Genomic DNA, 27,276 nt, shown 5'->3' on the forward strand with positions numbered 1-27,276 from the left:
TGTGTTTTTTATCTTAGCCTTCAATTTTTTCATATCTTAGTTATTGATAATGTTTGGCATTTGATTAATAATTATATTAACTTGCCTTTATTTTGAGAATTTTTTCTAAAGAACTGTAGATACAACTGTCTAGGCTTTAACAACAAAAATAGGTCCTTTAAACGTTTCCTGGGGAATTAAAAGTTGATTTGTGGGCTGTTTAGGATGCAATTAGTATGAATACTTCATTGTTAGATTCCTGTATACTTTGAGTTTATGAGATAATGAAGGTGACTGATTGAATACCAAATTTCCAGGTAATCTATAATGTTTACTCAAATCTTCAAAAAGGTATTAGTAGTACTGTAAGTAATAAAATTTAATACTCTTTCAATGTTTCCTCAAGAAATCGTCTAGATCTGGTTCAACACAGTCTGGATTTTTCGTGGAAGAGTCTCTTCCCCTTTCAGAGCTCCCAGAGATTTCAAATGGTAAGTATTTAACTTTGTCTTAGTACACAGCCAGTTGCCTGATTCATAGACATTTATGATAGTGTACCTATTTGCTAAAATTTAGGGCAACTGAAATGGTTCCCTACTTTTTAGGGGCTCATGGCCCACTAGAAATGCTTCGGCTCATGGCCCACTAGAAATGCTTCCGAATTCTTTTTTTTGAGATGGAGTTCCACTCTTGTTACCCAGGCTGGAGTGCAATGGCACGATCTCGGCTCACCGCAACCTCCGCCTCCTGGGTTCAGGCAATTCTGCCTCAGCCTCCTGAGTAGCTGGGATTACAGGCACGCGCCACCATGCCCAGCTAATTTTTTGTATTTTTAGTAGAGATGGGGTTTCACCATGTTGACCAGGATGGTCTCAATCTCTTGACCTTGTGATCCACCCGCCTTGGCCTCCCAAAGTGCTGGGATTACACGCGTGAGCTACCACGCGCGGCCGATAATTTATTTTTAATTGGAATATTTAGCCTGTTAACTTTTCAAGTAATTACTTAAATGGTTTTATTCACATCTGTCATTTTATAGTATGTTTTCTATTCCTAATTATTGCTCTGTAACCTTTCATAGTCTATGTAGATAATACTGTACAATTTCACACAGAAGCTTTACAAACTCTACAGATGAATTTCCTCTCCCCGCCAGCCATGGCTTTTACGATCCTTTACAGATACACAGTTACTTCATTATAAGTCCCACAAGATCTTACCATTTTTGCATTAAACAGTTAGATGTGCTTTTCTCTTTTTCCTTTCGTTTAGGCAGTTTTTTACTCTGTCACCCAGGCTGGAGTGCAGTGGTGTGATCTCGGCTCACTGCAACCTTCCACTTACAGGTTCAAACGGTTCTCATGTCTCATCCTCCTGAGTAGCTGGGATTACAGGTGTGCAGCACTATGCCCACCCAGTTTTTGTATTTTTAGTAGAAACGGGGTTTTGCCATGTTGACCAGGCTGGTCTTGAACTCCTGACCTTAAGCAATTTGCCCTCTTTGGCCTCCCAAAGGGCTGGAATTACAGGTGTGAGCCACCACGCCCAACCAAAACAGTTATATGTGCTTTAAACAGGTTAAGAGGGGAAAAAGAGTCTTTTATATTTACCCAGATACACCATTTCTTACGTTCTTCATTTTTTCCTAAAGATCTGAGTTTCTCTGTCTTATTTTCCTTCAGCCTGAGAAATAACTTCTTTAGCATTTTTTGTAGTGAGCATCTGCTCTGACTTTTCATTTTAATCGTAAGATAAATAGGTGAATGTTGGCCCGTATGGTCCTGCTGCGCAGGGCCAGGTTGTGAGTTTGTTACCACGATGGAGTAAGGTGCTCTTGCCTTCAGCAGTTTAACAATTCTTTTTCCTTTGCTTTTACGGGACTTTGCTTAGGAGTGACAGATTCTCTCTGACAGTGGTTATAGATTGAAGTGTGGTGATTAACAGTTGTCATCATACCAAACACCTCACTCTACAATGTGAAGCATTGAAGTCACAAGGGTCAAAGTTTCATTTCAGCATGCCATGAAGCCCTACTCAGACATACTGTAATAAGACAGGAAAAATAGATCTACCGTAGTAAATGGGGCCTCGATTAAAGGAGTCTGGCATTGATTTCTGTATTTTAAACTGTGTGGTTATTTGGTGGCATTCCCAGCAGTGCAACTTTGGAAAGAATAAAAAGATGTTGTAAGATGGAATGGAACGTCCCTCGTTAAGAGGGAGCGTGGGAAGGACACCTGCATGACACCTTCCATCTCTCCTTTACCCGCTCTGCTTCCTCTGTCTTACTTTCTAGCCAGAAATCCAACTCAGTGAATGTCTCCACCTTCTCTGCACCTGCCCCAGAGCTGCTCCTATTTGGTATGCTGATAGCCTCAGTTGTTCAACTCAAATGACTCTGTGCTGGTTCTTTTTTGTTTTTGTTTTTGTTTTTTGAGACAGAATCTCACCAAGTTGCCCAGGTTGGAGTGCAATGGTGTGATCTCAACTCACTGCAATCTCCACTTTGCAGGTTCAAGCCATTCTCCTGCCTCAGCCTCCCGACTAGCTGGGATTACAGGCACCCGCCATCAGGCCCGGCTCGTTTTTGTATTTTTGTATAGATGGGGTTTCACCATGTTGGCCAGGCTGATCTTGAGTTACTGTCCTCAGGTGATCTGTCTACCTTGGCCTTCCAAAGTGCTGGGATTACAAGTATGAGTCACCACTCTCGGCCCATCTGTGTTGTTTCTTAATCAATTCACACACTTTCACACCTTATTTTTCCCTTAAAGTAGCCAACACTCCCTCCTTTTCTTTTGAAAATTTAGATATGTATAATTTATGTGGCTTTTTTTTTTTTTTTGAGACGGAGTTTCACTCTTGTTACCCAGGCTGGAGTGCAATGGCACAATCTCGGCTCACCGCAACCTCCGCCTCCTGGGTTCGGGGAATTCTCCTGCCTCAGCCTCCTGAGTAGCTGGGATTACAGGCACATGCCACCATGCCCAGCTAATTTTTTGTATTTTTAGTAGAGACGGGGTTTCACCATGTTGACCAGGATGGTCTCGATCTCTTGACCTCGTGATCCACCCACCTCGGCCTCCCAAAGTGCTGGGATTACAGGCTTGAGCCACCACGCCCGGCCATAATTTATGTTTTAAGCAAATAATTTTATAGTGTATGTGTCATGTAATTTTGTTTGGTTAAATTTATTACTATTTTTGAATGATAAACCGTAACTATACATTTATGGAGAACAGTATGATGTTTTTATATATTTATACAATGTGGCATGATTAAATCAGGCTTATAATTAACATGTCCCTCACTTGACTTACCTGTCATTTTTTTTATGGTGAGACATTTGAAATTTACTGTCTTCGTTACTTTGAAACACATAATACACTAATATTGCCTATAGACCCTCTGTTGTGCAATAGATCTCAAATCCAAATTCCGCTTGCCTATCTGAAACCTTGTATTCCTTGACCAACAACTCCCCATTTCCTTCCTTCCACCCCCTTCCGCCCCTGCCCCCAGGCTCTGGGAACCCCTCTTTCAACTCTTTCCTTCTGTAAATTCAACCTTGTTAGATTCCTCATGTATGTGACATCACGTGGTTTTTGTCTTTTGTGCCTGGCTTATTTCACTTAACAAAATCTCTTCCAGATTCATCCATGTTGTTGCAAATGACTCTGCCCGCTTTTAAGGTAGAATAGTATTCTGCTGTGTGTATATACCATGTTTTCTTTATCTGTTCACCTATTAATGGACATTTTTCATTGATAAGATTGATGTTAGCAACAGGTTTGTTATGTATGTCCTTTATTGTGTTGAAGAACTTTTTATTCCTAATCTGAGAATTTTTATCATGATACTGTGTTAAATTTAGTCAAATGCTTTTTCTGCATTTGTTGAGGTGATCATATGGTTTTTGTTTTTCATCTTTTTTTTTCATTTTTCAAGAGTGTTTATTAAAATAGGCAATAATCAGTACATGTGCATCATATGAGCAGTTATTCAAAATCAGCACTTGCAGGAGAGGGGCTATATAATAAAATATCAAAAGTACTTCCCTAAAGTACACAGACATTTCCCTAGTAGTCTTGGTACCAGTCACAGAGTATAATTACTAAACATCTCCAACGTGGTTTTCATTACAAAGAAACATGTTGCACATAAAAGCTTCATAATATAATCCAGAGACAGAATTTATGCATGCTTAAAATTTGAAGCCAGGCTATTTCTGATATATTTTTTCGTTTCTTCCAGTTTTTTATTTTTATAAATATGCACCCAGTTTCCTACCAGTGTAAAACACACACAGGAAACACTGCTGAGAGCAACACGATTGCCTTACAGTAGCTTCTTTGAAACACTATCGTAATGCAAGGAGGGGTGTACTGACTGCTATTCTGACATTCTCCTTTGCCCAAATCCTGATAGTGTTGACCAGATCCCAGCAGTTGTCAGATACCAACAAACTGGGCAGAGGGCCATAGCATAATGAATGAATAATTTCACAATGATCTGGTTAAGAAAACACACAGAAAATGGTGATCATATGATTTTTTAATTTTTCATCTTATTTATGTCATGTATCACATTGATTTGCATGTGTTGAATCATCCTTGCATCCCAGGAATGAATCTAATTTGATCATGGTGAATGATGCTTTTAATGTGTTCCTGAGTTGGGTTTGCTAATATTTTGTAGAGGATTTTTGCATCTTTGTTCACCAGGAATATTGGTGTATAATTTTCTTACACACTTTATTTATTTATTTATTTTTTTGAGACGGAGTTTCGCTCTTGTTACCCAGGCTGGAGGGCAATGGCACGATCTCGGCTCACCGCAACCTCTGCCTCCTGGGTTCAGGCAATTCTCCTGCCTCAGCCTCCTGAGTAGCTGGGATTACAGGCGCGCGCCACCATGCCCAGCTAATTTTTTGTATTTTTAGTAGAGACGGGGTTTCACCATGTTGACCAGGATGGTCTCGATCTCTTGACCTCGTGATCCACCCGCCTTGGCCTCCCAAAGTTCTGGGATTACAGGCTTGAGCCACCGCGCCCGACCTCTTACACATTTTCTTAATAATTTTCTTATATGTAGCAGGGTAGTGCCAACCTTGTTAAATGACAAGGAAGTAGTTGGAAGTATTTCTGTACTTTGTTTTTTTTTGGAAGTGTTTGAGAAAACTTATTAGTTCTTTTAATGTCTAGTGGAAGTCAGCAATAAAGCCATCTGGCCCAGGGCTTTTCTTTGGTGGGAAACTTTTTGTTACTAATTCAGTCGTCTTCTTTTTTTTTTTTAAATAATAAATAGAGATGAGGCATTACCATGTTGGCCAGGCTAGTCTCGAACTCCTGACCTCAGGTGATCCACCCATCTCGGCCTCCCAAAATGCTAGGATTACAGGCGTGAGCCACCATGCCCGGCCTAATTCTGTCTTCTTACTCACTACTGGCCTTTCGAGATTTTCTATTTGTTCATGATCATTTCTTTTAGGTTATCCAATTTGGGTTGTTTAATTATTCATAGTAGGGTCTTGTGGTCCTTTGTATTTTGGTGTCAGGTTCTCTGGTAATGCTAGTTTGCTTCCTGTGCTGTGAAGTTAAGTGATCTTGCCAGCTGTACCCTGTGGTCTAGTAAGATCACTGGCTGGACTCTGCCTTCTCGAGGAGCTGCTCTCTGGCTCTGTGATGGTCTCTGATTTGGCAGAGTTGCAGGTTGTCTTCCTTCGCCCGTCAGTACTATTGTTTGGAATCTAGTTGGGCAGAACTATGTGATGGGCTCTGAGACTGCTGGAGGTTGTTGCTTGGCTCCATAGGGTGGACAGGGCCTGAAGCTGTACTCCACAGATGTGTGTAGATTTAGGCTTGCCTGCCAGCTTAGAGTTAAGCAGAGCACTGAGGTTTGATAGAGTCACTGCTCTGCAGCTGGGGCTGGGCAGGAACAGATGCTCCTTCCGCAGGTGATCACCCACACAGCCTGGTTTGGGGAAGACTTAGTGATGGCACAAGGGCTTGCTTTGATCACCTTTCCACTGCTAGCATTCAGTAGGCCCAGATGTAGCTTTCATGGGCAATTGCTGACCTACAGTTGCTCCCGCATGGGGAGGACTTAATGCAAGCACCAGAACGTCTTGTTGGCTCACATCTTTACAGTGAGAGGGCCAGACGTTTCCTCTGTGGGCAATCGCTGACCTGCAGTTTCCTCTCGACCTGGGGAAGACCTGATGGAAGCACCCAGGCTGTGTAGGGAAGCTGGATGGGATTTTAACCTGGAAGACCCACTAACCATGTTTGCTGCAGCTTAATACTGCTGGCTGGCTTCTCTGGTGTGGCACTTCCACTCGCTGAAATGCAGCCCACCAGAATTTGCTCTTTGGTGGCCGCAGTCCCCATTCCATGTCCTTTGTTTTCATCTGACCCTGTTTGGGGCTCATACTCTGTGTTTGCAGTTGGGTGTGATGATCTTTTTCTTATTCCTGCCACCCTCAGATGTTGACATGCCTGTGAATTTAGCAATAAAGTTGCTTGTTAGTCAGTGCTGGGCTCAAATTAGCTTTTATGGTCCAAGTAATAGGTGCCGTCAGTATAGGCACACTAATAGTATATAGCTGATTCATGATACCTTCTTTCAACCTCTGACTCAGCGATTTCCTGGGGAGCTAAATCTCCATACTCACTTTACACTTCATACTCAGATTTGAGGTAAAAACTGACCCTTGCTACTTCTTTACCTCCATTCTGCTTTCCAAATGAAATCCCAGATGTTACTCTTTAAGCAGATTATATTAAGTTTGAATTTTTCATAGCACATTGTTATCTTTGTAAATACATAATGTGTTTTTGGTCTAGAACAAACACATTTAAGAGATCTTCCACCTCTCAAGTTTCCATGTTTGTCTTGAAGCACTCAAGGTTGCTGGCTCCGTAGTGGACAAAGGATCAGACAGTGCCATTTCGCCTGACACGTTCACAGCAGAAGTGAGCTCAGACGTAATCCCTGATGTCAGGGCACCATCTCCTCCAGTGTGCAGGAAGGACCTTCCCTCCCCTAACACCTTTATACTTCGTTCTGTTCTGAAGAAACCCTCTGTTCCGATGTGTCTAGAGAGTTTACAGGTAAGAAGAGAGTTAAATTTCCTAAAGCAAATGAATAAAAATGCATTTTGGTTCAAAGTAATAACTCTGAAATGTCATATCATACTGGTTTAAAAGGAAATGTCTTACTATAAATTTTTTTCCTCCTCTTATTGACAACACTATGTGTAGTTTCTTTCTGTTCTTATTTTTTTAAAATTAAGTATAGTATATAGTATGCAGAGTTTAATATAAGTAGACTGTAGTTTATAAAGGGTCATAATCTTACTGCACTAACATAATTGTGTCTTTCTGATTAATTTTATAAAATTATATAAGTGATACTAATTAATCATAATTATTGTGTCAATCTGTTAAACTCATCATTGCACCCAAAATATTTGGCCTTAAAACTATCTCTTGGCCGGGCTTATTGACTCAAAGCTTGTAATCCCAGCATTTTGGGAGGCTGAGGCGGGCAGATCAGAAGGTCAGGAGTTTGAGACCAGCTTGGCCAGCATGGTGGCACACCTGTAATCGCAGGTACTGGGGTGTCTGAGTCAGAGGCATTGCTAGAACCCGGGAGGCGGAGGTTGCAGTGAGCTGAGAACGTACCACTGCCCTCCAGCCTGGATGACAGAGCGAGGCTCCTTGTCAAAAAAAAAGAAAAGTACCTCTTAGAGCCATCCCATCCTTTTTACTCTAAGCTCCGTGAGTATGAGGAAAGAGGAAGTTGATGAGAACTAGCTGGCATTTATTGAGCCATTTTTACAGTTCTGGCATATATACAGCAACAGTGTTTCGAGAAAAGTGTAGGACCTGTTTGACATACACTTAGGCTTGTAGGTTGTTCAGTAAACCCAGATATGTCTGCTATTAAAATTCATGACAGGCTCTCAGTTCATGAGAGGTTGAGAGTTTAGCCTCGGGAGTGAAAATGCCAAGTTTCAGATCCTGACTTGGAAATGTAATCACTGAGCAAGTTATTTGACCTTTCTCTCCTTATCTATAAAAGTGTTAAGTTAGTAACTAGTTTTAGAATAATTTGAGCATTAAATGGGATAGTATAAAATCAACAAGACTGTCTGGCACTTCAGAAATACAAATCTTTTTTTTAATTATTATTATTCTTGAGATGAAGTTTTGCTCTTGTTGCCCAGGCTAGAGTGCAATGGTACGATCTCGGCTCACCGCAACCTCTGCCTCCTGGGTTCAAGCAATTCTCCTCCCTCAGCCTCCTGAGTAGCTGGGTCACTACACTTGGCTAATTTTGTTTTTTTAGTAGAGATGGGGTTTCTTTATATTGGTCAGGGGTTCTCAAACTCAGGACCTCCTGATTCGCCCTCATCGGCCTCCCAAAGTGCTGAGATTACAGACGTGAACCACTGCGCACAGCCCTTTTTTTTCAAACCATAAGCATTTTAACACACAAGTATGGCTGCAAGTCTGTTCTGAAGCCAAAAGGAACTAAATTACCTTCTATTTACATGGATGGTTGATGGTCAATTGCTATTTGAAAAGCATTAATAACTTTTTTTTTTAAATTATTATACTTTAAGTCCTGGGATACATGTGGAGATCATGCCAGATTGTTACATAGGTATATACATGCCATGGTGCTTTGCGGCATCCGTCCCCACCTCCATCATCTACATTAGGTATTTCTCCTAATGTTATCCCTCCCCAATCCCCCCATCATCTGCTATCCCTCCCCTAGCTCCCCCACCCACCAACAGGCCCCACTGTTTGATGTTCCCCTCCCCATGTCCATGTGTTCTCATTGTTCAACACACACTTATAAGTGAGAACATGCAGTGTTTGGTTTTCTGTTCTTGTGTCAGTTTGCTGAGAATGATGGTTTCCAGCTTCATTCATGTTGCTGCAAAGGACATGAACTCATCCTTTTTTATTGCTGCATAGTATTCCATGATGTATATGTACCACATTTTCTTTATCCAGTCTATTATTGATGGGTATTTGGGTTGGTTCCAAGTCTTTGCTATTGTAAACAGTGCTGGAATAAACATACGTGTGCATGTGTCTTTATAATAGAATGATTTATAATCTTTTGGGTATATACCCAGTAATGGGATTACTGGATCAAATGATATTTCTTTTTATAGATCCTTGAGGAATCACCACAGTGTCTTCCACAATGGTTGAGCTAATTTACACTCCTAGCAACCACTGTAAAAGTGTTCCCATTTCTCTACATCCTCTCTATCATCTATTGTCTCCAGACTTTTTAATGATTGCCATTCTAACTGGCTTGAGATGGTATCTCAATGTAGTTTTGATTTGCATTTCTCTAATGACCAGTGATGAGGAGCATTTTTTCTTATGTTTGTTGGCTGCATAAATGTCTTCTTTTGAAAAGTATCTGTTCATATCCTTTGCCCACTTTTTGATAGGGTTGTTTTTTTCTTGTAAATTTGTTTAAGTTCTTTGTAGTTTCTGGATATTAGCCTTTGTCAGAGGGGTAGATTGCAAAAATTTTTTCCCATTTTGTTGGTTGCCAGTTCACTGTAATTATAATTTGTTTGCTCTACAGAAGCTCTTAAGTTTAATTAGGTCTCATTTGTCTATTTTAGCTTTTGTTGCCATTGCTTTTGGTGTCTTAGTCATGAAGTCCTTGCCTATGCCTATATCCTGAGTGGTTTTGCCTATGTTTTCTTTTAGGGTTTTTGTGGTATTAGGTCTTACGTCTAGATCTTTAATCCATCTGGAGTTAATTTTTATATAAGGTGTAAGGAAGTGGTCCAGTTTCAGCTTTCTGCACATGGCTAGCCAGTTTTCCCAACACCATTTATTAAATAGGGAATTCTTTCCTTGTTGTTTGTTTTTGTCAGGTTTGTCAAAGATCAGGTGGTTGTAGATGTATGGCATTGCTCCCGAGGCCTCTGTTCTGTTCCATTGGTTTATATCTCTGTTTTGGTACTAGTACCATGCTGTTTTGATTACCGTAGCCTTGTAGTATAATTTGAAGTCAGGTAGCATGATGCCTCCAGCTTTGTTCTTTTTGCTTAGGATTGTCTTGGCTCTGTCAGCTCTTTTGGTTCCATATGAAGTTTAAGGTGGTTTTTTTCCAGTTCTGTGAAGAAGGTCATTGGTAGCTTGATGGGGATAGCATTGAATCTGTAAATTACTTTGGGCAGTATGGCCATTTTCATGATACTGATTTTTCCTAACCATGAGCATGGAATGTTTTTCCATCTGTTTGTGTCCTCTTATTTTCTTGAGCAGTGGTTTGTAGTTCTCCTTGAACAGGTCCTTTACATCCTTTGTTAGTTGTATTCCTAGGTATTTTATTCTCTTTGTAGCACTTGTGAATGGGAATTTCTCATGATTTGGCTCTCTGTTATTGGTGTATAGGAATGCTTGTGATTTTTGCACATTGATTTTGTATCCTGAAACTGCTGAAGTTGCTTATCAGTTTCAGGAGATTTGGGGCCCTTCTAAATATACAGTCATGTCATCTGCAAATAAAGGTGATTTGACTTCCCCTTTTCCTAATTGAATACCCTTTCTTTCTTTTTCTTGCCTGATTGCTCTGGCCAGAACATCCAATACTATATGGAATAGGAGTGGTGAGAGAGAGCACCCTTGTCTAGTGCCAGTTTTCAAAGGGAATACTTCCAGTTTTTGCCTATCCAGTATGATACTGGCCTGGGTTTGTCAAAAATATCTTTTATTATTTTGAGATACACCCCATCTATACCTAGTTTAATGAGAGTTTTTAGCATAAAGGGGTGTTGAATTTTGTGGAAGGCCTTTTGTGCATCTATTGAGATAATCATGTGGTTTTTGTTATTGGTTCTGTTTATGTGATGGATTACTTTATAGATTTGCATATGTTGAACCAGCCTTACATCCCTGGGATGAAGCTGACTTGATTGTGATGGATAAGCTTTTTGATTAGTTGTTGGATTTGGTATGCCAGTATTTTATTGAAGATTTTCCATCAGTGTTCATCATGGACATTGGCCTGAAATTTTCTGTTTTAGTTGTTTCTCTGCCAGGTTTTGGTATCAGGATGATGTTGGTCTCATAAAATGAGTTAGGGAGGATTTCTACTTTTTGTATTGTTTGGAATAGTTTCAGAAGGAATGGCACCAGCTCCTCTTTGTACATCTACTAGTATTCGGCTGTGAACCCGTCTGGTCCTGGACTTGTTTTGGTTGGTAGGCTATTAATCGCTGCCTCAACTTCAGACCTTGTTATTTATTCAGGGATTCAGCTTCTTCCTGGTTTAGTCTTGGGAGGGTGTATGTGTCCAAGAATTTATCCAATTCTTCTAGATTTACTGGCTTATGTTCATAGAGGTGTTTATAGTAATCTCTCATCAGAGTTTGTAGTTTGTATTTCTGTGGAATCGGTGGTGATATCCCCTTCATCTTTTTTTATTGCATCTCTTTGATTCTTCTCTTTCCTTTTTTATTAATCTGGCTAGCCGTCTATCTACTTTTTTGATCTTTTCAAAAAACCAGCTTCTGGATTTATTGATTTTTTTTTTTGAATTTTTTTTTTTTTGTGTGTCTCTGTCTCCTTCAGTTCTGCTCTGATCTTGGTTATTTTTGGTCTTCTGCTAGCTTTTGAATTTGTTTGATCTTGCTCCTCTAGTTCTTTCAATTTTGATGATAAGGTATTGATTTTAGATCTTTCCTCGTTTCTCATGTGGGCATTTGGTGCTATAGATTTCCCTCTAGACACTGTTTTAAATGTGTCCCAGAGATTCTGGTATATTGTATCTTTATTTTCATTGATGTCTAAGAACATCCTTATTTCTGCCTTCATTATTTATCCAGTTTTGATTCAGGAGTAGGTTATTCAGTTTCCATGTAGTTGTGCACTTTTGAGTGAGTTTCTTAATCCTGAGTTCTAATTTGATTGCACTGTGGTCTGAGAGACTGTTGGTTATGATTTCCGTTCTTACGCATTTTCTGAGGAGTGATTTACTTCCAATTACGTAGTCAATTTTAGAGTAAGTGCCATCTGGTGCTGAGAAGAATGTATATTCTGTGGATTTGGGATGGAGAGTTCTGTAGATGTCTGCTAGGTCTGCTTGGTCCAGATCTGAGTTCAAGTCCTGGATATCCTTGGTAAGTGTCTGTCTCGTCGATCTGCCTAATATTGACAGTGGAGTGTTGAAGTCTCCCAATTTTATTGTGTGGGAGTCTAAGTCTCTTTGTAGGTCATTAAGAACTTACTTTCTGTATCTGTGTGCTCCTGCATTGGGTGCATATGTATTTAGGATAGATAGCTCTTCTTGTTGCATTGCTCCCTTTACCATTATGTAATGCCCTTCTTTGTCTCTTGATCTTTGTTGATTTAAAGTTTGTTTTATCAGAGACTAGGATTGCAACTTCTGTTTTTTTTTTTTATTTGTTCCCCATTTGCTTGGTAAGTCTTCAACCCTTTATTTTGAGTCTACGTGTGTCTTTGCATGTGAGATGGGTCTCCTGAATAAAGCACACTGTTGGGTCTTGACTCTATCCAATTTGCCAGTCTGTATCTTTTGATTGGGGCATTTAGCTTGTTTACATTTACGGTTAATACTGTTATGTGTGAATTTGATCCTGCCATTTTGATGCTAGCTGGTTGTTTTACCCATTAGTTGATGCAGTTTCTTCATTGTGTTGATCGTCTTTACCATTTGGTATGTTTTTGCAGTGGCTGGTACTAGTTGTTCCTTTCCATATTTAGTGCTTCCTTCAGGAGCTCTTGTAAGGCAGGCCTGGTGGTGAGGAAATCTCTCAGCAATTTCTTATCCATAAAGGATATTCTTTCTCCTTTGCTTATGAAGCTTAGTTTGGCTAGATATGAAATTCTGGGTTGCAAGTTCTTTTCTTTAAGGATGTTGACTATTGGTCCCCACTCTCTTCTGGCTGCCAAGAGATCTGCTGAGAGTCTGATTGGCTTCCCTTTGTGAATAACCCGACCTTTCTCTCTGGCTGCCTTTAGCATTTTTTCTTACATTTTAACCCTGGTGAATCTGATGATTATGTGCCTTGGGGTTGCTCTTCTTGAGGAATATCTTTGTGGTGTTCTTTGTATTTCCTGGATTTGAATGTTGGTCTGCCTTGCTAGGTTGGGAAAGTTCTCCTGGATCATACTCTGAAGAGTGTTTTCCAGCTTGGATTTATTCTTCTCATCACATTCAGTTCCACTGATTAAGCGTAGATTAGGTCTTTTCACATAATCCCATATTTCTTGGCGGCTTTGTCTGTTCTTTTCACTCTTTTTTTCTAATCTTGCCTTCTCCTTTTATTTCATTGAGTTGATCTTCAATCTCTGACATCCTTTCTTCTGCTTGATCGATTCTGCTATTAAAACTTGCGTTTGCTTCGCAAAGTTCTCATGCTGTGGTTTTCAGCTCCACGAAGTCATTTATGTTCTTCTCTAAGCTTGTTATTCTAGTTAGCATTTCTACTAACCTTTTTTCAGGGTTCTTAGTTTCTTTGCATTGGGTTAGAACATGCTTCTTTAGCTCAAAGAAGTTTGTTATTACACAGTTCTGAAGCCTGCTTCTGTCATTTTTTCACATTCATTCTCTATCCAGTTTTGTTCCCTTGCTGGTGAGGAGTTGTAATCCCTTGGAGAAGAGGCTTTCTGCTTTTTGGTGATTTCAGCCTTTTTGTGCTGCTTTCTTTCCATCTTTGTGGATTTATCTACCTCTGGTCTTTGAAGTTGGTGACTTTGGGATGGGGTCTCTGAGTGGGCATTCTTTCTGTTGAGGTTGAAGCTATTTCTTCCTGTTTTTTAGTTTTCCTTGTAACAGGCCTCTCTGCTGCAAGACTGCTAGAGGTCCACTTCAGACCCTGCTTGCCTGGGCATCTCCCGCAGGGGCTACAGAAGAGCCAGGATTGCTGCCTGTTCCTTCTTCTGGTAGCTTCATCCCAGAAGGGTATCCACTAGATGTCAGCCAGAGCTCTACTGTATGAGGTTTCTCTTTGGATATACGAGGGTCAGGGAGCCACTTGAGGAGGTACTGTGCTGGGAGCTCTGTTGTTCCATTCAGAGCTGTTGGGCAGGGATGTTTAAGTCTGCTGCAGTGAAACTCACAACCGCCCCTTTTCCCAGGTGCTCTGTCCCAGGAAGGTGTGGCTTTATTTATAGGTCCCTGAGGGGCTGCTGCCTTGTTGTCAGAGTTGCCCTTCCCAGTAAGGAGGGAGTCTAGTCACAGTCTGCCTGCAGAGGCATTGCTGAGCTGCCATGGGCTCTGCCCAGCTTCCCTGTAAACTTCCATGCGTTTTTGTTTACAGTGGCAAGATTAGAACTGCTTCGGTAATGTTGGACTCCCCACCCTGCACCAAGCTCGACCATCCCAGGTGCAGCTCAGACTGCTGTCCTTGGCTGTGAAAGATCTCTAGCCAGTGGGTCTTTTCGCTGGTCTTTGTGGGGGTGGGACCCACCGAGCCAGATCACTTGGCTCCCTGCCTTCAGCCTCCTTTTTTTTTTAGGAGAATGGGCGGTTGTGTCTCGCAGGCTTTCCAGGCGCCGGCTAAAACGGCTGCCCAGTTTTGTGCTGGAAATCAGCTGGAAACCCGTGGCGCTTGTGTTGTCGGAACTGGTGGGAATCTCCTGGTCTGTGGGCTGTAAAGACCATGGGAAAAGTGCAGTATCTGAGCTGGAATTCCGGAGCGTCCAGAAAATCGCAGATGGCCTCCCTTGGGTAGGAGAGGGTTTCTCCAGCCCCTTGCACTTCCGGTGTGACGTAGTATCCCACCCTACTTTGATTTGCCCTCCTTGGCTACACCTGTTGTCCCACTAGTCCCATTGAGATTAACATGGTACCTTGGTTGGAGATGGGGAGGTCACTCACCTTCTGTGTTGCTGTTGCTGGGAACTGTGCTCTCAAGCTGTTCCTATTTGGCCATCTTGGCGGGAGTCTCAGCATTAATACCATTTTTGGTTAAAGAGCAGATCTGGGGCAAGGCATGATAGCTCACACCTGTAATTCCCTGACTCTGGAAGGCCAAGGAGGAAGGATCACTTGAGCCCAGGAATTTGAGACCAGTCTAGGGGTTAAAAAAAAAAAAAAAAAAAAACTGATTTGGATGTATGTATGCACTGCTTGTTCATATCTTCTCCTAAAAAAGACTTAACATCTGAATGATCCATGGAACTCTTCTCTTTTCTTTTTTTCTGAAACAGAGTCTTGCTCTGTTACTGAGGCTGGAGTGCAGTGGCGCAGTCTCAGCTCACTGCAACCTTGGCCTCCTGGGTTCAAGCGATTCTCCTGCCTCAGCCTCCCTAGTAGCTGGGATTACAGGCACCCACTGCCACACCTGGCTAATTTTTTGTATTTTTAGTAGAGAAAGGGTTTCACCGTATTAGCCAAGATGGTCTCGATATCTGGATCTCGTGATCCGCCTGCCTTGGCCTCCCATAGTGCTGGTATTACAGATGTGAGCCACCGTGCCTGGCCAGAACTCTTAGTTTCTAACAATATGACACAGCAAGTATCAAGTCCTGTCATTAGAATCATATGAAAACATTTGCAGCTAATGATCTTTGTACTAACACGGTGATACTCATAGGTGTATAAAATCTGAGTTGTTTGCTGACTCATTTCTGATTGTTTTAGTGAACATAAATCTAAAAGTAAACATGACCTCTGTTGTCTAAGTTAACTTACTTTGCAGTATTGGTATATACATTTTCCTGGTCAGAAAAACGAACTGACTTTAGAGACAGATTAAGGAGGTGTGTTTGGGGCAGGACTATTTCTAAGAGCAGGTACTGTTCTTAGAATTGGGTGTGTAGGAGAAAATGAGTCATTCTTGACAAGAAGGACTGGTCAGAGGTTTAGGTTGAGGCTGGACAAGTAGGTGGTGATTAAGAGGGCACTTGGAGGCCAGGCATGGTGGCTCACGCCTGTAATCCTAGCACTTTGAGGGGCCAAGGCAGTTGGATCACGAAGTCAGGAGTTCAAGACCAGACTGGCCAACATGGTGAAACCCCATCTCTCGTAAAAAATAAAGGAAATAGCTGGGCATGGTGGCTCGTGCCTATAATTCCAGCTTCTTGGGAGGCTAAGACAGGAGAGTTGCTCGAACCGGCACCTGGGAAGCAGAGGTTGCAGTGAGCCAAGATCACACCACTGCACTCCAGCCTGGGCTACGCGGAGCAAGACTCCATCTCAAAAAAAAAAAGAGGGAACTTTAATCCAGTCTGAAGGCCTGGCGCTCTCTTGCTGAGCTCCAGGGACCCTGGGTTTATAGACTTGTTCTGTCTTTTTCCTCAGGGCTTACAGTATCCCTCTCTTCCTAACTTGCCTATACTGTAATCTTCATTTGGTGAGACCCTCAGGGACAAATGCTACCTTCTTTCCTTGTTTCTTCCTCAAGAATATAATAATGTAAAAAGATTTAAATACTAAGAATAGGTGTGGTTCCCACATTTAAAAGAACACGATGTCATACCATTTAACTGTTGTCTTTTTTCTTGTCTTAGTGCAGTTCTTGTATCGCAGATCATTTATATAGTGTTCCTCATTTGATGGTACATGTAGCCTTCAGATTCGTTGGACTGAACTAACCAGAGATCAAAAATTACCAGGGAAAAAAAAGTCAGAAAACATAAAAACAGTACCATATAACAGTATTGTACCATACATATTAACAGTGTAATATGACAATGTCATTTAGAAGTGTTCTTTTAGGTTGGGCGCAGTGGCTCACCCCTGTAATCCCAGCACTTTGGGAGCCCAAGGCATGCAGATTGCTTGAGCTCATGGGTTCAAGACCAACTTGGGCAAGATACCGAAACCCATCTCTACAAAAAATATGGAAATTAACTGGGCATGGTAGTGCGCACGTGTAGTCCTAGCTACTCGGGTAACTGAGGTGGAAGAATGGCTTGAACCTGGGAGAGAGGTTGCCGAGGCCTGAGATTGCACCACTGCACTCCAGCCTGGGCGATAGAGCCAGACCTTGTCTCAAAAAAAAAAAAAAAAAAAAGAAAAGCATTCTTTACGTGATATTTACATTGTATTAGGTATTACAGATATTAAAGTGTACAGGAGGATGTACACAGATTGTATGTAAATACTGTGCCATTTTATAAAAGCGACTTGAGCATCCATAGATTTTGATATCTTTGGGGGGGCCCTAAAACTAATACCCCGTAGATACCAAGGGATGACTGTATTTATTATTCATTTGTTATTCTAGCTACTCACGTTTTCCTTTGCTTTATTTGCCAGATCAAACACAGAATGAATTTGACCCATGTTTGTTTATTTCTGTGCTTTAATTTTAACGTAAAATGCTGTTTTCTAAAGTAGTATCTAGGGGACCTAGTTTTGATTTGTGCCTGATGTAATGGTTTTGAGCCAGAACAATAATGAAAATAAAGGTAATCTTTAATACTGGAGTATCTTCAGTTGACAGAGAAAAATGAAAACTGTCATTCTTAATGATGACTGTTTAATTCTATACGTAAAATTATTCCTTGATGTTTATTCTATTTAGGAACGTTGTGACAGCCTCTGTGGTGATGAAGATGGAACTCATCCGAGCGTAATCCCAAGTCTCCAAAACTGTTGTAAAGATAGAGAAGTGGGTAAGAAATTCCTATTTGTTTTTATGCTTGTAGATCATTTTCTTTTTAATAAAACCTGTTATAATGCACGGAGTTTTCAGTGGTCCATTAATACCTTGATGCGTCTGAAATAACACGTGAATGAAGAACAGTGGAGAGGGATAGCATCTCCTTGGAGAGCCTCAGAATTGGTCTGTCCATTTAATGAATCCAGTTTAACTTAGTGGTGGAATTTGTAAAGAAAATTTATGTTTCAATTTTATAAACCTTTAAGATGTTCATGCAGAATTTTACTTGGAAATCTGTTACCATATTTTAATTGGAAATGTGCTTATCTTCTCCATTTTGAATTTGCTCTGCCAACAGCTATTCTGTAGCTCTGCTTTGCTAGCTGTTATATAAATAATCGCTGAATATAATCACATTAAAAGATTCTAATATATGCCTTTTAGATAAGAAATCTAGCTGAATTTTTAGAAGTTACTCTCATTTATTATCTAATTATAGAAGATGAAGAAAAGTTGGAAGCACTGGCCTTTCTAAATATGAGGAAGAGGAAGAGAGTTACTTTTGGAGAGGAGTTAAGCCCAGAAGTGTTTGATGAATCTTTGCCAGCAAACACTCCATTGCGTAAAGGAGGAACACCTGTCTGTAGAAAGGACCTGAGTGCTCTCAGTTCCCTGCTGCTTGAGCAGTCACCAGTTCCTGAGCCATTACCTCAGCCAGATTTTGATGACAAGGGGGAGAATCTTGTAAGTGTGAAAAGTGTTGAACAAACTTGCCTGTATTTTCGTCAGACTTACCCTGCTTTGCATGAGCAATAAATATGCTTTGAAATAAGGTAGACTAAATGATATGCCATGGTTTAAATTAATCTATTTCGTATGTAAGTTTTTATGAATTTTTCCCCATTAGACATAATACTTCCCTGACTCCTTGTACATATTGAGCAGCTTTATGCCAATGAATTTGACAAATTAAGTAAACTGGATACCATCCTTGGAAAACACAAACTCACTAAAGGTGAAATAAATTAGCTCAATGGCCCTATATCAACTTAAGACATTTAAACTGTAGTTAAGATCTTCCCACAAAGAAAACTCTAGGTATAGATGATTTCTTTCTTTCTTTTTTTTTTTTTTGAGATGAGGTCTTACTCTGTCACCTAAGCTGGAGTGCAGTAGTGCACTCATGGCTCACTGCAGCCTCAGCCTCTCCAGGCTCAAGCTGTCCTCCTGTCTTAGCCTCCTGAATAGCTGGGACTACGGGCACACATCACCATGCCTGGCTAGTTTTTTATGATTTTACTGATGAATTCTACCAAACATTTGAGCAGGTTAAAATACTAATTCTACACAAGTTTTTCCACAAATTGAAGTGGGGGGTTAATTGAAGTCAGCATTGTGATTTCAGCATTAACCTGGTACTGAAATCAGACAGGCATTACAAGAGAAGAAAGCTTCAGTTCAGTATCCTTGTAAGCATAGCAATATATAAAAAGATTACATCATAGCCATGTGAGATTTAGCCTTGGCTGCAATGTTGTTTAATGTTTGAAAACAAATCAGTGTAATTCGCCTTGTTAAAAGATTCATACAGAAATGTGATCATCTGAGTAGATACAGAAAAAGCATTTAACAGAATCTCATACCCATTTCTCATTTAAAAAACAAAACAAAACCTCTGAGCAAAGTGGTAATAAAAAGGAATTTCTTTAATCTGATAAATGTCTATGCAAAAGCAACAGTTACTATCTTACCAGCAATTATGTGGGAAAGATTTGCTATCTGTATTTATTTGCCATCTTATCTTGGAGTTCCCTGAATAATATCGTAGCATTAGACTGTGTTTATGAATGAACTTTTAAATTTTCTTTGTAGGAGCTAGAAATTTAGCAGTGGATCATTTTTTGTACTTTCACTTAAAAATTGTCTTAGTATTTTGATGGATTGCAATAAGTAAATATGATTGCATTGCAAACATGATTGGTAAGTGATATAATTACATATATTTTTATATTCAGTCTCTTTGTTTTGCTTTGACTTTCAGAATCTTTTTGATTACCCATCTTTATGCTTATTATAGTTTCTCCTACCAAAATAAGTTCTTATTTTTCTTTTTGGCACATTATATATTCACTGAATTTAAAGATTTAATTTCTATTCTTTTTTCCTTGTTTAGGAAAACATAGAACCACTTCAAGTATCATTTGCTGTTCTGAGTTCTCCTAATAAGTCATCAGTCTCAGAGACTCTTTCAGGTAGTAACTTTTGTTTATCTTAAAATCATAAATGTGATTTCCAATATGTGAATACATTGAACTTTTAATTTTCTTTTAAAAATTTTATATTTGTTACCACAGCATACACTTGGTTTAAAAAAAACCTAATAGTATTGGAAAGCTGATATGAAGCCGTTCATTCTTCCCTTTCCATTCCAAGCCTCATACTTCATGTCACCCACAGTTCACTTCCTCAGCTGGGATCCCCATTTTGTTAGTTGCTAGAAGCAGTGGAGTTAGCCTCGCACCTCTTAAGTATCAATGACAAGCTGCTATCCACAGTTTGCAGAATTGACATCTGGATTGTAAGGATCGTTCTTAGATATCCACACATTTTCCTCAATATTAGTGCAGCATTTTAGCACGTGTGCTCTCTAAAGTCTTTGGCTTTGTTATAATTGTGACAAAGCAACAGAGATTTCTCCCAGCTTTTCTGACAAACCAGGACTTAGCTGGCAGATGTCATGGGATGGGCACCTTTATTCAGCTGTCTACCCGGGCAGAAACCCTTTAATGGCTTCTTGTTGACAGAAACCAAATGTAGTAGACTCCAAACCATGTGTTACTAAGTTAGGGCTAAAATTTGAACTGCGGGCTGTTATGTTCCAAAGCCCATACCCTTAAACACATACCGCCTTTAATTTATATCATTAAAAGTCATCTGCCAGTCATGGTGGCTCCCGCCTATAATCCCAGCAATTTGGGAGGCCAAGGCAGGTGGATCACTTCAGGTCAGGAGTTAAAGACCAGCCTGGCCAACATGGTGAAATCTCGTCTCTACTGAAAATACAACAACAAAAAAAGCCAGACATGATAGTGGACGCCTATAATCCCAGCTATTTGGGAGGCTGAGGCAGACGAATCACTTGAACCTGAGAGGTGGAGGTTGCAGTGAGCTGAGATCACGTCACTGCACACCAGCCTGGGTGACAGAATTACACTCCATCTCAAATAAAAAAGTGGTCAAACTAAAATTTCTATACTTTACATAAAATTTAAAACAAAATAAGTATTTTCATGGTTGTCTTAATATCCTTTTTGTGATTTCAGTTTACAAAATATATCTTGGAATAAATGGAGTTTTGTGAAAATAACATGCATTTATTGTAATGTGATTTATTCTGCTATCTTAGCTTGGTAATATATTAAGCAGTCACCATGGAAAGTTGTGAAAGTCTGAGTATCCAGTAAAGTTTTTTTTAATGAAAAAAAAAAATTGGATTTCAAAATTTGTGCCACTTGGTTCTTATTTTTGTTGAGATATGGCATTGAAGGTGAATATCCTAAACAGAGTGTTTCCAAAGGAAGATCCATGTTAAAATTTTGTGTTTCCTACTCTGATTCGGCTTTTGTCTTGTTTATCAGGCACTGATACCTTTAGTTCTTCAAATACCCATGAGAAAATAGCTGCTAGTAAAGTCGGTAGAGTAACAAGGACTTCTAACAGAAGAAATGTAAGTGTTTGTGTTTGGCACAACGTATTGGTTTTTAAATCATGCAGTATACCTTTTCTGTTTTCATGGTCAAATGATAATGGGTGAAATCTTGGTTTAATCAGTGTCATTAAGAAGTCATACTTAGGCCGGGCACAGTGACTCACACCTTAATCCCAGCACTTTGGGAGGTGGATTGCCAGAGGTCAGGAGTTTGAGATCAGTTTGGCCAACACGGTGAAAGCGCTTCTCTACTAAAAATACAAAAAACTTAGTCCAGCATGGTGGCCTGCACCTGTAATCCCAGCTACTCGGGAGGCTGAGGCAGGGGAATTGCTTGAACCAGGGAGGTGGAGATTGCAATGAGCCATGATGGTGCCAAAGCTACTACTTTATCCTGTCTAACATGTAACATACAAAGTGATTACGTATTTCTGATTTAATTTTAATTCTATTAGAAGAAAAATCTAATAAAATGAGATGCTTTCAGAGTTGTGTTAATGTAAAAGTTAACAAAATTTGTTTGAGATCTATATGATTTTATGAATTTCATTGAGGTGAAATTGCCATTTTGTTAAATTAGATAAAATTTGAGTTTTTGTTTATAACATCGTAAAGTATAAACATATACTGTCATAGGGTATTTTGCTTATATGGTTGGATGTTAAACCCAGGATTCAAATCTAGATAATCTAAAAATTCATGTTTTTTTTTTTTTTTTTTTTTCCCCGTAACCCAGCAGTTAGGTGCTAAATTGTAGGTTCTTGATGAGTAGTTGATGAATAAATGAATTAATGAATTCTTAAGCTCTGTTTCTTTCTCCCGTAATATAATTGGGTAATGTAAATATGCTTCTGGGTCTGCATTTGATATTTTAGAAATTGGCAATTACCATTTCCACCAATTTTCATTTAAGTGCTTTTAATAGGATTTGTGAATTAAGAAATGAGATCTAAAGTGGTAGAAATATCCTGGGAAGCACAAGAGTGAGAGCTGCACATTAACGCGTAATTGCTGTGGTTTATGGTATCCTCACTTTAAACTTTCTTTATAACAGTTGGTCAGTTTTGCAGAAGAGAGTGTTTGCAACTCACTGAATATAGAAGTTCAGCCTTATAAAGAAAAGAAAATTAATAGGAGGAAGTCTCAAGAAACAAAGTGTACGAAGAGAGCACTTCCTAAGAAGAATCAGGTAAGCATGTGTTTAAAGATAGAATACAGAGTAGGAAGTGGTGTATTTCCTTATTGTATGATTAGGAAAATAAAGAAAAAATTTTTTTCCAGTTGACATTGGACCAAGATTATTAATGCAGTCTTATGGAGTAGTATGTGGTGCGTGGGGTGGGGGGCTATATACTTAACTCTGAATTACCTAAGGGATACTTTTGCATCTTCTTTATCATCTGTGTTGTGTATGTCCTGCACAGTAAATTAATAGGCACTCAAACCTGAAATTGATTCTCCTCTTTGAATCTAACGTCTCACCCTATTGGGAATCCTGAGGTTTTTAGGCAGGGATGAGTGCACCACGTGCTACTTGTTAGATTCTCTTCTTCCAGTTGCAGAATCCAATTTTTCCCTGTATTTAAGGAGAAATGAAGAAACTAGCTCTCAGTCTTTCTTAACACTTCTCCTCACCTCAAATACCCTTACCGTCCACATGGTTAACCAATTTAACACCTTAACCCAGTTCCTTTTCCTTCTCCGGCTCAGTGATCTGGACCCCACTACTCTGAATCCACCTACTCACTCTTGCTTCGTTTCCTACAACTTCTTAACTGCCTAACCCCTTTCCACTTACAGCAAGGCTCATTCTCTGACCCCATCATCCTGTCCATCCATCCTACTCACTCCCTTACTCTGGCCTGCCTTCTGCACTATGAAGCTTCCAGATACACCTTAAGTTCACCTTTGCCTCTTCATCCTGAACTGAGTGAAATGTTTGCATCTCTTGTCAGGAATCTCAATTCCAGATCCTTTTCCTTCCACCTCATCCATCCAGCAGTATTTCCAGTTAGACTGAGTTATCCTCTCCCCCATCTGACAGAGACACTCACACAGGAGTTGGGGGTAGAACTCCTACACACTCACTGCCATCTGGCCTTCCTCTTCACCACTTTGCCACTTCACTTTATTTTTAACACTAAAGCCAGTGCGTGCTTTTCAGTCCTGTTCTTATTGGACATCATAGCGTTTGACACGGTGGAACACTCCTGTATAGTCTCTGTCTAAGGTGTGTTTTCTGTCCCCCATTGTTATATGTTTGTATTTTCCAGAATTCTCCTCTTTGCCTTGTAAATTATTTATTTTCTGGGTAATTTCATATACAGCATGGTTAGTGAGCATATATGAAGACCAGAACTTTCTGTTCTTTAGATCTGTGTTCAACTACCTACTAGGCATCTGTCTTTAACCATGCTATGTCAAAATGAACATTTCTAAAAGCAGACTTACCGTCCACACGCATACCCAAAACATTCTATAAACTTCATTCCTCCTCCATGAAATAAAAATGACTGCTCTTCTTGGCTGAATGGCGCAGATATCCTTAAGTCATAAAATCCAGAAGAACGTGGGTGTTTTTCTGCTTTCCCTTTTTAGGTCACACACTTCTGATAAAATGATGAAAGATTATCTTGCTATTAAAAAAAAAAACTATTAATTCAAAAATACGCATACAGCTTACTACATTAGAAATCAGTTTTCTTCGTGTGTGTGTTTGGGTGTGTGTGTGTGTGTGTGTGTGTGTATACACACACATATACAATTTTAAAGCACTGTTAAAAAGAATATGCACCTATTTATTCATGTAAAATTACGGCCGGAAAGTACAAAAAGGATTGAGCATTAACTCACTGCCATCCCTCCTTGGACCTTTCTGAATTAATACAGTTTATGTAATAAAAAGAATAGACTTAGACTAGCAATGAGAGGAGGAAAGGAATGAGGAGGGGTATTAAGCAGCAGACAACAGCCTTCAGTGAATTTGTAGATGATCAAGCAGATGGGAATATGTTGACAGATTAAAAAGGTGGAAAGATTTGCAGCTCAGAATGTGCTAGGAAGGAGCTACAGAGGAGCTGGGAGCCGGCCTGTTCATGGGAATCCCAGGAGACCCTGGCGCAGAATTGGCAGGTACGATGGATGGTGAGAGTGAGAGGTGGTACTGAAACACCGAGGTATTAATTGAAGTCCTGTATGTGGGACAGTGTGCACCAGTTGGCATGCCATCCCCCTCCCACCCTGATGCTCAGAACAGATGTTGTCATCTAGGTTAAAGCCCTCATTCTGGCATATGGAAAGTCCCACAGTCTTGACAATCAGCTCCTGCCTTAAGGCAAAGCCTGACAGTTGACACCCCTCATTGTGCCCCGACCTGCCCCACACAGAATTCCTGGGAAGGATTTTCATGCAGGAGAGAGACTGAGCTGGAAAGCGGAGGAGACCTCTACCAACTTACCAATCTTAAATAAGAAACAGACAGTTGAATAGAACAAATGCCATGAAAGAGATGTTAAGGTTAAAGACTGACTTCAGAGAAATAGACTATTCAAAGAATCGAAGGAAATTTTATATAAATAAATACTATATATATTCCACTTTAAGAAAATATGACCTGAATAAAAGTAAGATCTTATGAAAAAGGAATTGCAAAAACATAAAATTTAGTAGTTGGACAGAGAATTAAAGTTAAGGAATGTCTCCCAGAAGGTAGATCAAAAGAAAGACTAGAAGCAAGAGAATCTAGGAGACTTTGTAGTTAAAATAAGATCCGTAGGGTGGGCCCCAATCCATCTAACTGGTGGTGTTATAAGAGGAGGAAATTCAGACCCATAAAAGGACACCAGGGAAGCATGTGCGTAGAGAAATGACCGTGTCAGAACCCAGTGAGAAAACGGCCATCTGAAGGCCAAGGAGAGAGGCCTCAAGAGTCACCAGGCCTGCCAACATCCTGATCTTACACTGTCAGCCCCCAGAACAGAGAAAATTAATTTCTGTTGTTTAAACTACCTAGTCTATGACATGTATTGCAACAGCCTTACAAACTAATACAGTACCCTTTGTCTCAGAAAGTAGAGAACGTTAAGAAATAATAATGGTTTATGTATATACACACACACATATATAAGGTATTTTAATTTTTGTTTTAAGTGGAAGAGTAAGCCAAAGAGAAATAAAAAAAACTGGCTATAGGGAGAAGGGAGGAGACAGGAGAGAATGGGAGTGCAAGCTAGACTTGGTTAAGTATGTACTGTGTTTTGGTTTGGATTGTGGGACCACCGTGTAGATGTTTTACCTGACTATGAAATAAACCAAAACGAGGAGAAAGAGAACAGTCTCTAAAAAGTGAATGCAAAATTTGACCAATTAATCTTACTATGTTGGTGGCTTCCGAAGAGAAAGAGAACAGTCTCTAAAAAGTGAATGCAAAATTTGACCAATTAATCTTACTATGTTGGTGGCTTCACCTCATTAAAAATTTTTTTCAAACCTAGAAATTTGAATATAAGGGGGATAAATCTTAAGGACAAAAATAAGTACGAAGAAATTATAAACAGTATGAAACACTCAATAGAAGCACTCAATTTAGAATAAATCAAATAAGCATTTTTCCCCTCATTAAGAATCAAGATGTTAGCTAAGAGACAAAAGATAAATTTTTAAATCGAAGAAATTTAAAACTTCGTTAGACTGAATTTGAATTAAAAATAAGAGTAAAAACTCATGTTATTTTACATTTAAAAGAATTGTCCAGCCTTGTCCGCTGATAAAGCTTAAGATTCATGAGCATCCTTGGTGCATAGACTGTCATTAGACTTACCAGTTAAAAGGGATTAGGGTCCCTTGGTGAAATGGCTGCTTTCAGATTTATAACAAATCTAGAAAGCTAGCCTGGCTGAGTCTGTACCAGAGTACAAGGAATGATGTTAAAAAAAAACTAATGGTGTTATGTTAACAGACAAAACCATCTTCAAGGGGCTTCCACTGACCAGATAAGACCATCAGCACTGCAAGGCATTAAAGTACAATCATGAAATAACACACAAGTTTGTTATCACTTCTTTTAAGGAATGGCCACTGTAGAAGTTTGCCAGGCTACTCATTTTTTTTTTTTTTTTTGTTAACAGGAAAATAAGATTTGAGCTCTATTTCGGTTAAACAAATAGTTGATGAGGTAAAAGTTGTTTATAGAAGAATTTCAGCTAATAAATAAAACATATTCAATGAAGCTACTGAAACATTAGATAAAAGGCTGATGTGACATCATAGTAGCAGTCAACAGAGGAAAGAAACACCATATAGAATGGGAGAAGATACTGTAACTACAAACCATACATCTGATAAGGGGTTAATAGTCAGAATATATAAGAAACTCAAACAGCTCAATAGCAAGAAAACACAATTTAAAAATGGGCAAAGGTCCAGAATAGGCATTTCTCAAAAGACATGCAAATGGCTAACATCACTAATCATCAGGGAAATGCAAATTAAAACCACAATGAGATATCACTGGCCATTATCAAACAGATGAAAGATTGCAAGTGCAGGAGAGGATACGGAGAAAAGGGAACCATTGGTACACTGTGGGTAGGAATGTAAATTCCTGCAGCCTGTTTTGATTGGCAGAGTCAATCAAAATAAAAATACAAAGCTAAAAATAAAAATACAAAGTAAAAATACAGAGCTAAATCTCTAAACAAAATGTTTTATTTGGGAAAACATAACTGCCGTTTGAGGCATACACACAGGCTGAGGTGGTGTTTGATATGTCTGAAGAACAAAACAAGTTGAGATGTTTAGTACAAAGAGAAATGTTACATATTATTTAGAAAGAAAACTCTCTGGCTCTAAGCAGAGTTTTGGGGAGCCAGTAAGCTCTGACTGGTGAGTGATGGTGGTAGTTAAATCTAGTCTTACAATCCCAAGTATTTTTTCCCCCAGTCTCTGGACTGTAGTTGGTTATGAC

At 39.6% G+C, this 27,276-nt stretch overlaps 1 protein-coding gene across 5 annotated transcripts in view; it reads left to right on the forward strand.

Annotated features, from left to right (window-relative positions):
- The window catches only part of CDCA2 (cell division cycle associated 2), a 54,675-nt gene that overhangs the window by 11,495 nt on the left and 15,904 nt on the right, over window positions 1-27,276 (forward strand). For all 5 annotated transcript variants that reach the window (XM_074384074.1, XM_074384073.1, XM_074384077.1 and 2 more), the window contains exons 7-13: window positions 386-470; window positions 6,880-7,091; window positions 17,525-17,615; window positions 18,102-18,346; window positions 19,776-19,854; window positions 21,241-21,329; window positions 22,366-22,500. In XM_074384074.1, coding sequence (XP_074240175.1) covers window positions 386-470; window positions 6,880-7,091; window positions 17,525-17,615; window positions 18,102-18,346; window positions 19,776-19,854; window positions 21,241-21,329; window positions 22,366-22,500 — 936 coding nt within the window. The remainder of the gene's footprint in view (window positions 1-385; window positions 471-6,879; window positions 7,092-17,524; window positions 17,616-18,101; window positions 18,347-19,775; window positions 19,855-21,240; window positions 21,330-22,365; window positions 22,501-27,276) is intronic.

This window comes from Saimiri boliviensis, chromosome 13 (assembly GCF_048565385.1).
Source record: "Saimiri boliviensis isolate mSaiBol1 chromosome 13, mSaiBol1.pri, whole genome shotgun sequence".
Taxonomy (NCBI): domain Eukaryota; kingdom Metazoa; phylum Chordata; class Mammalia; order Primates; family Cebidae; genus Saimiri; species Saimiri boliviensis.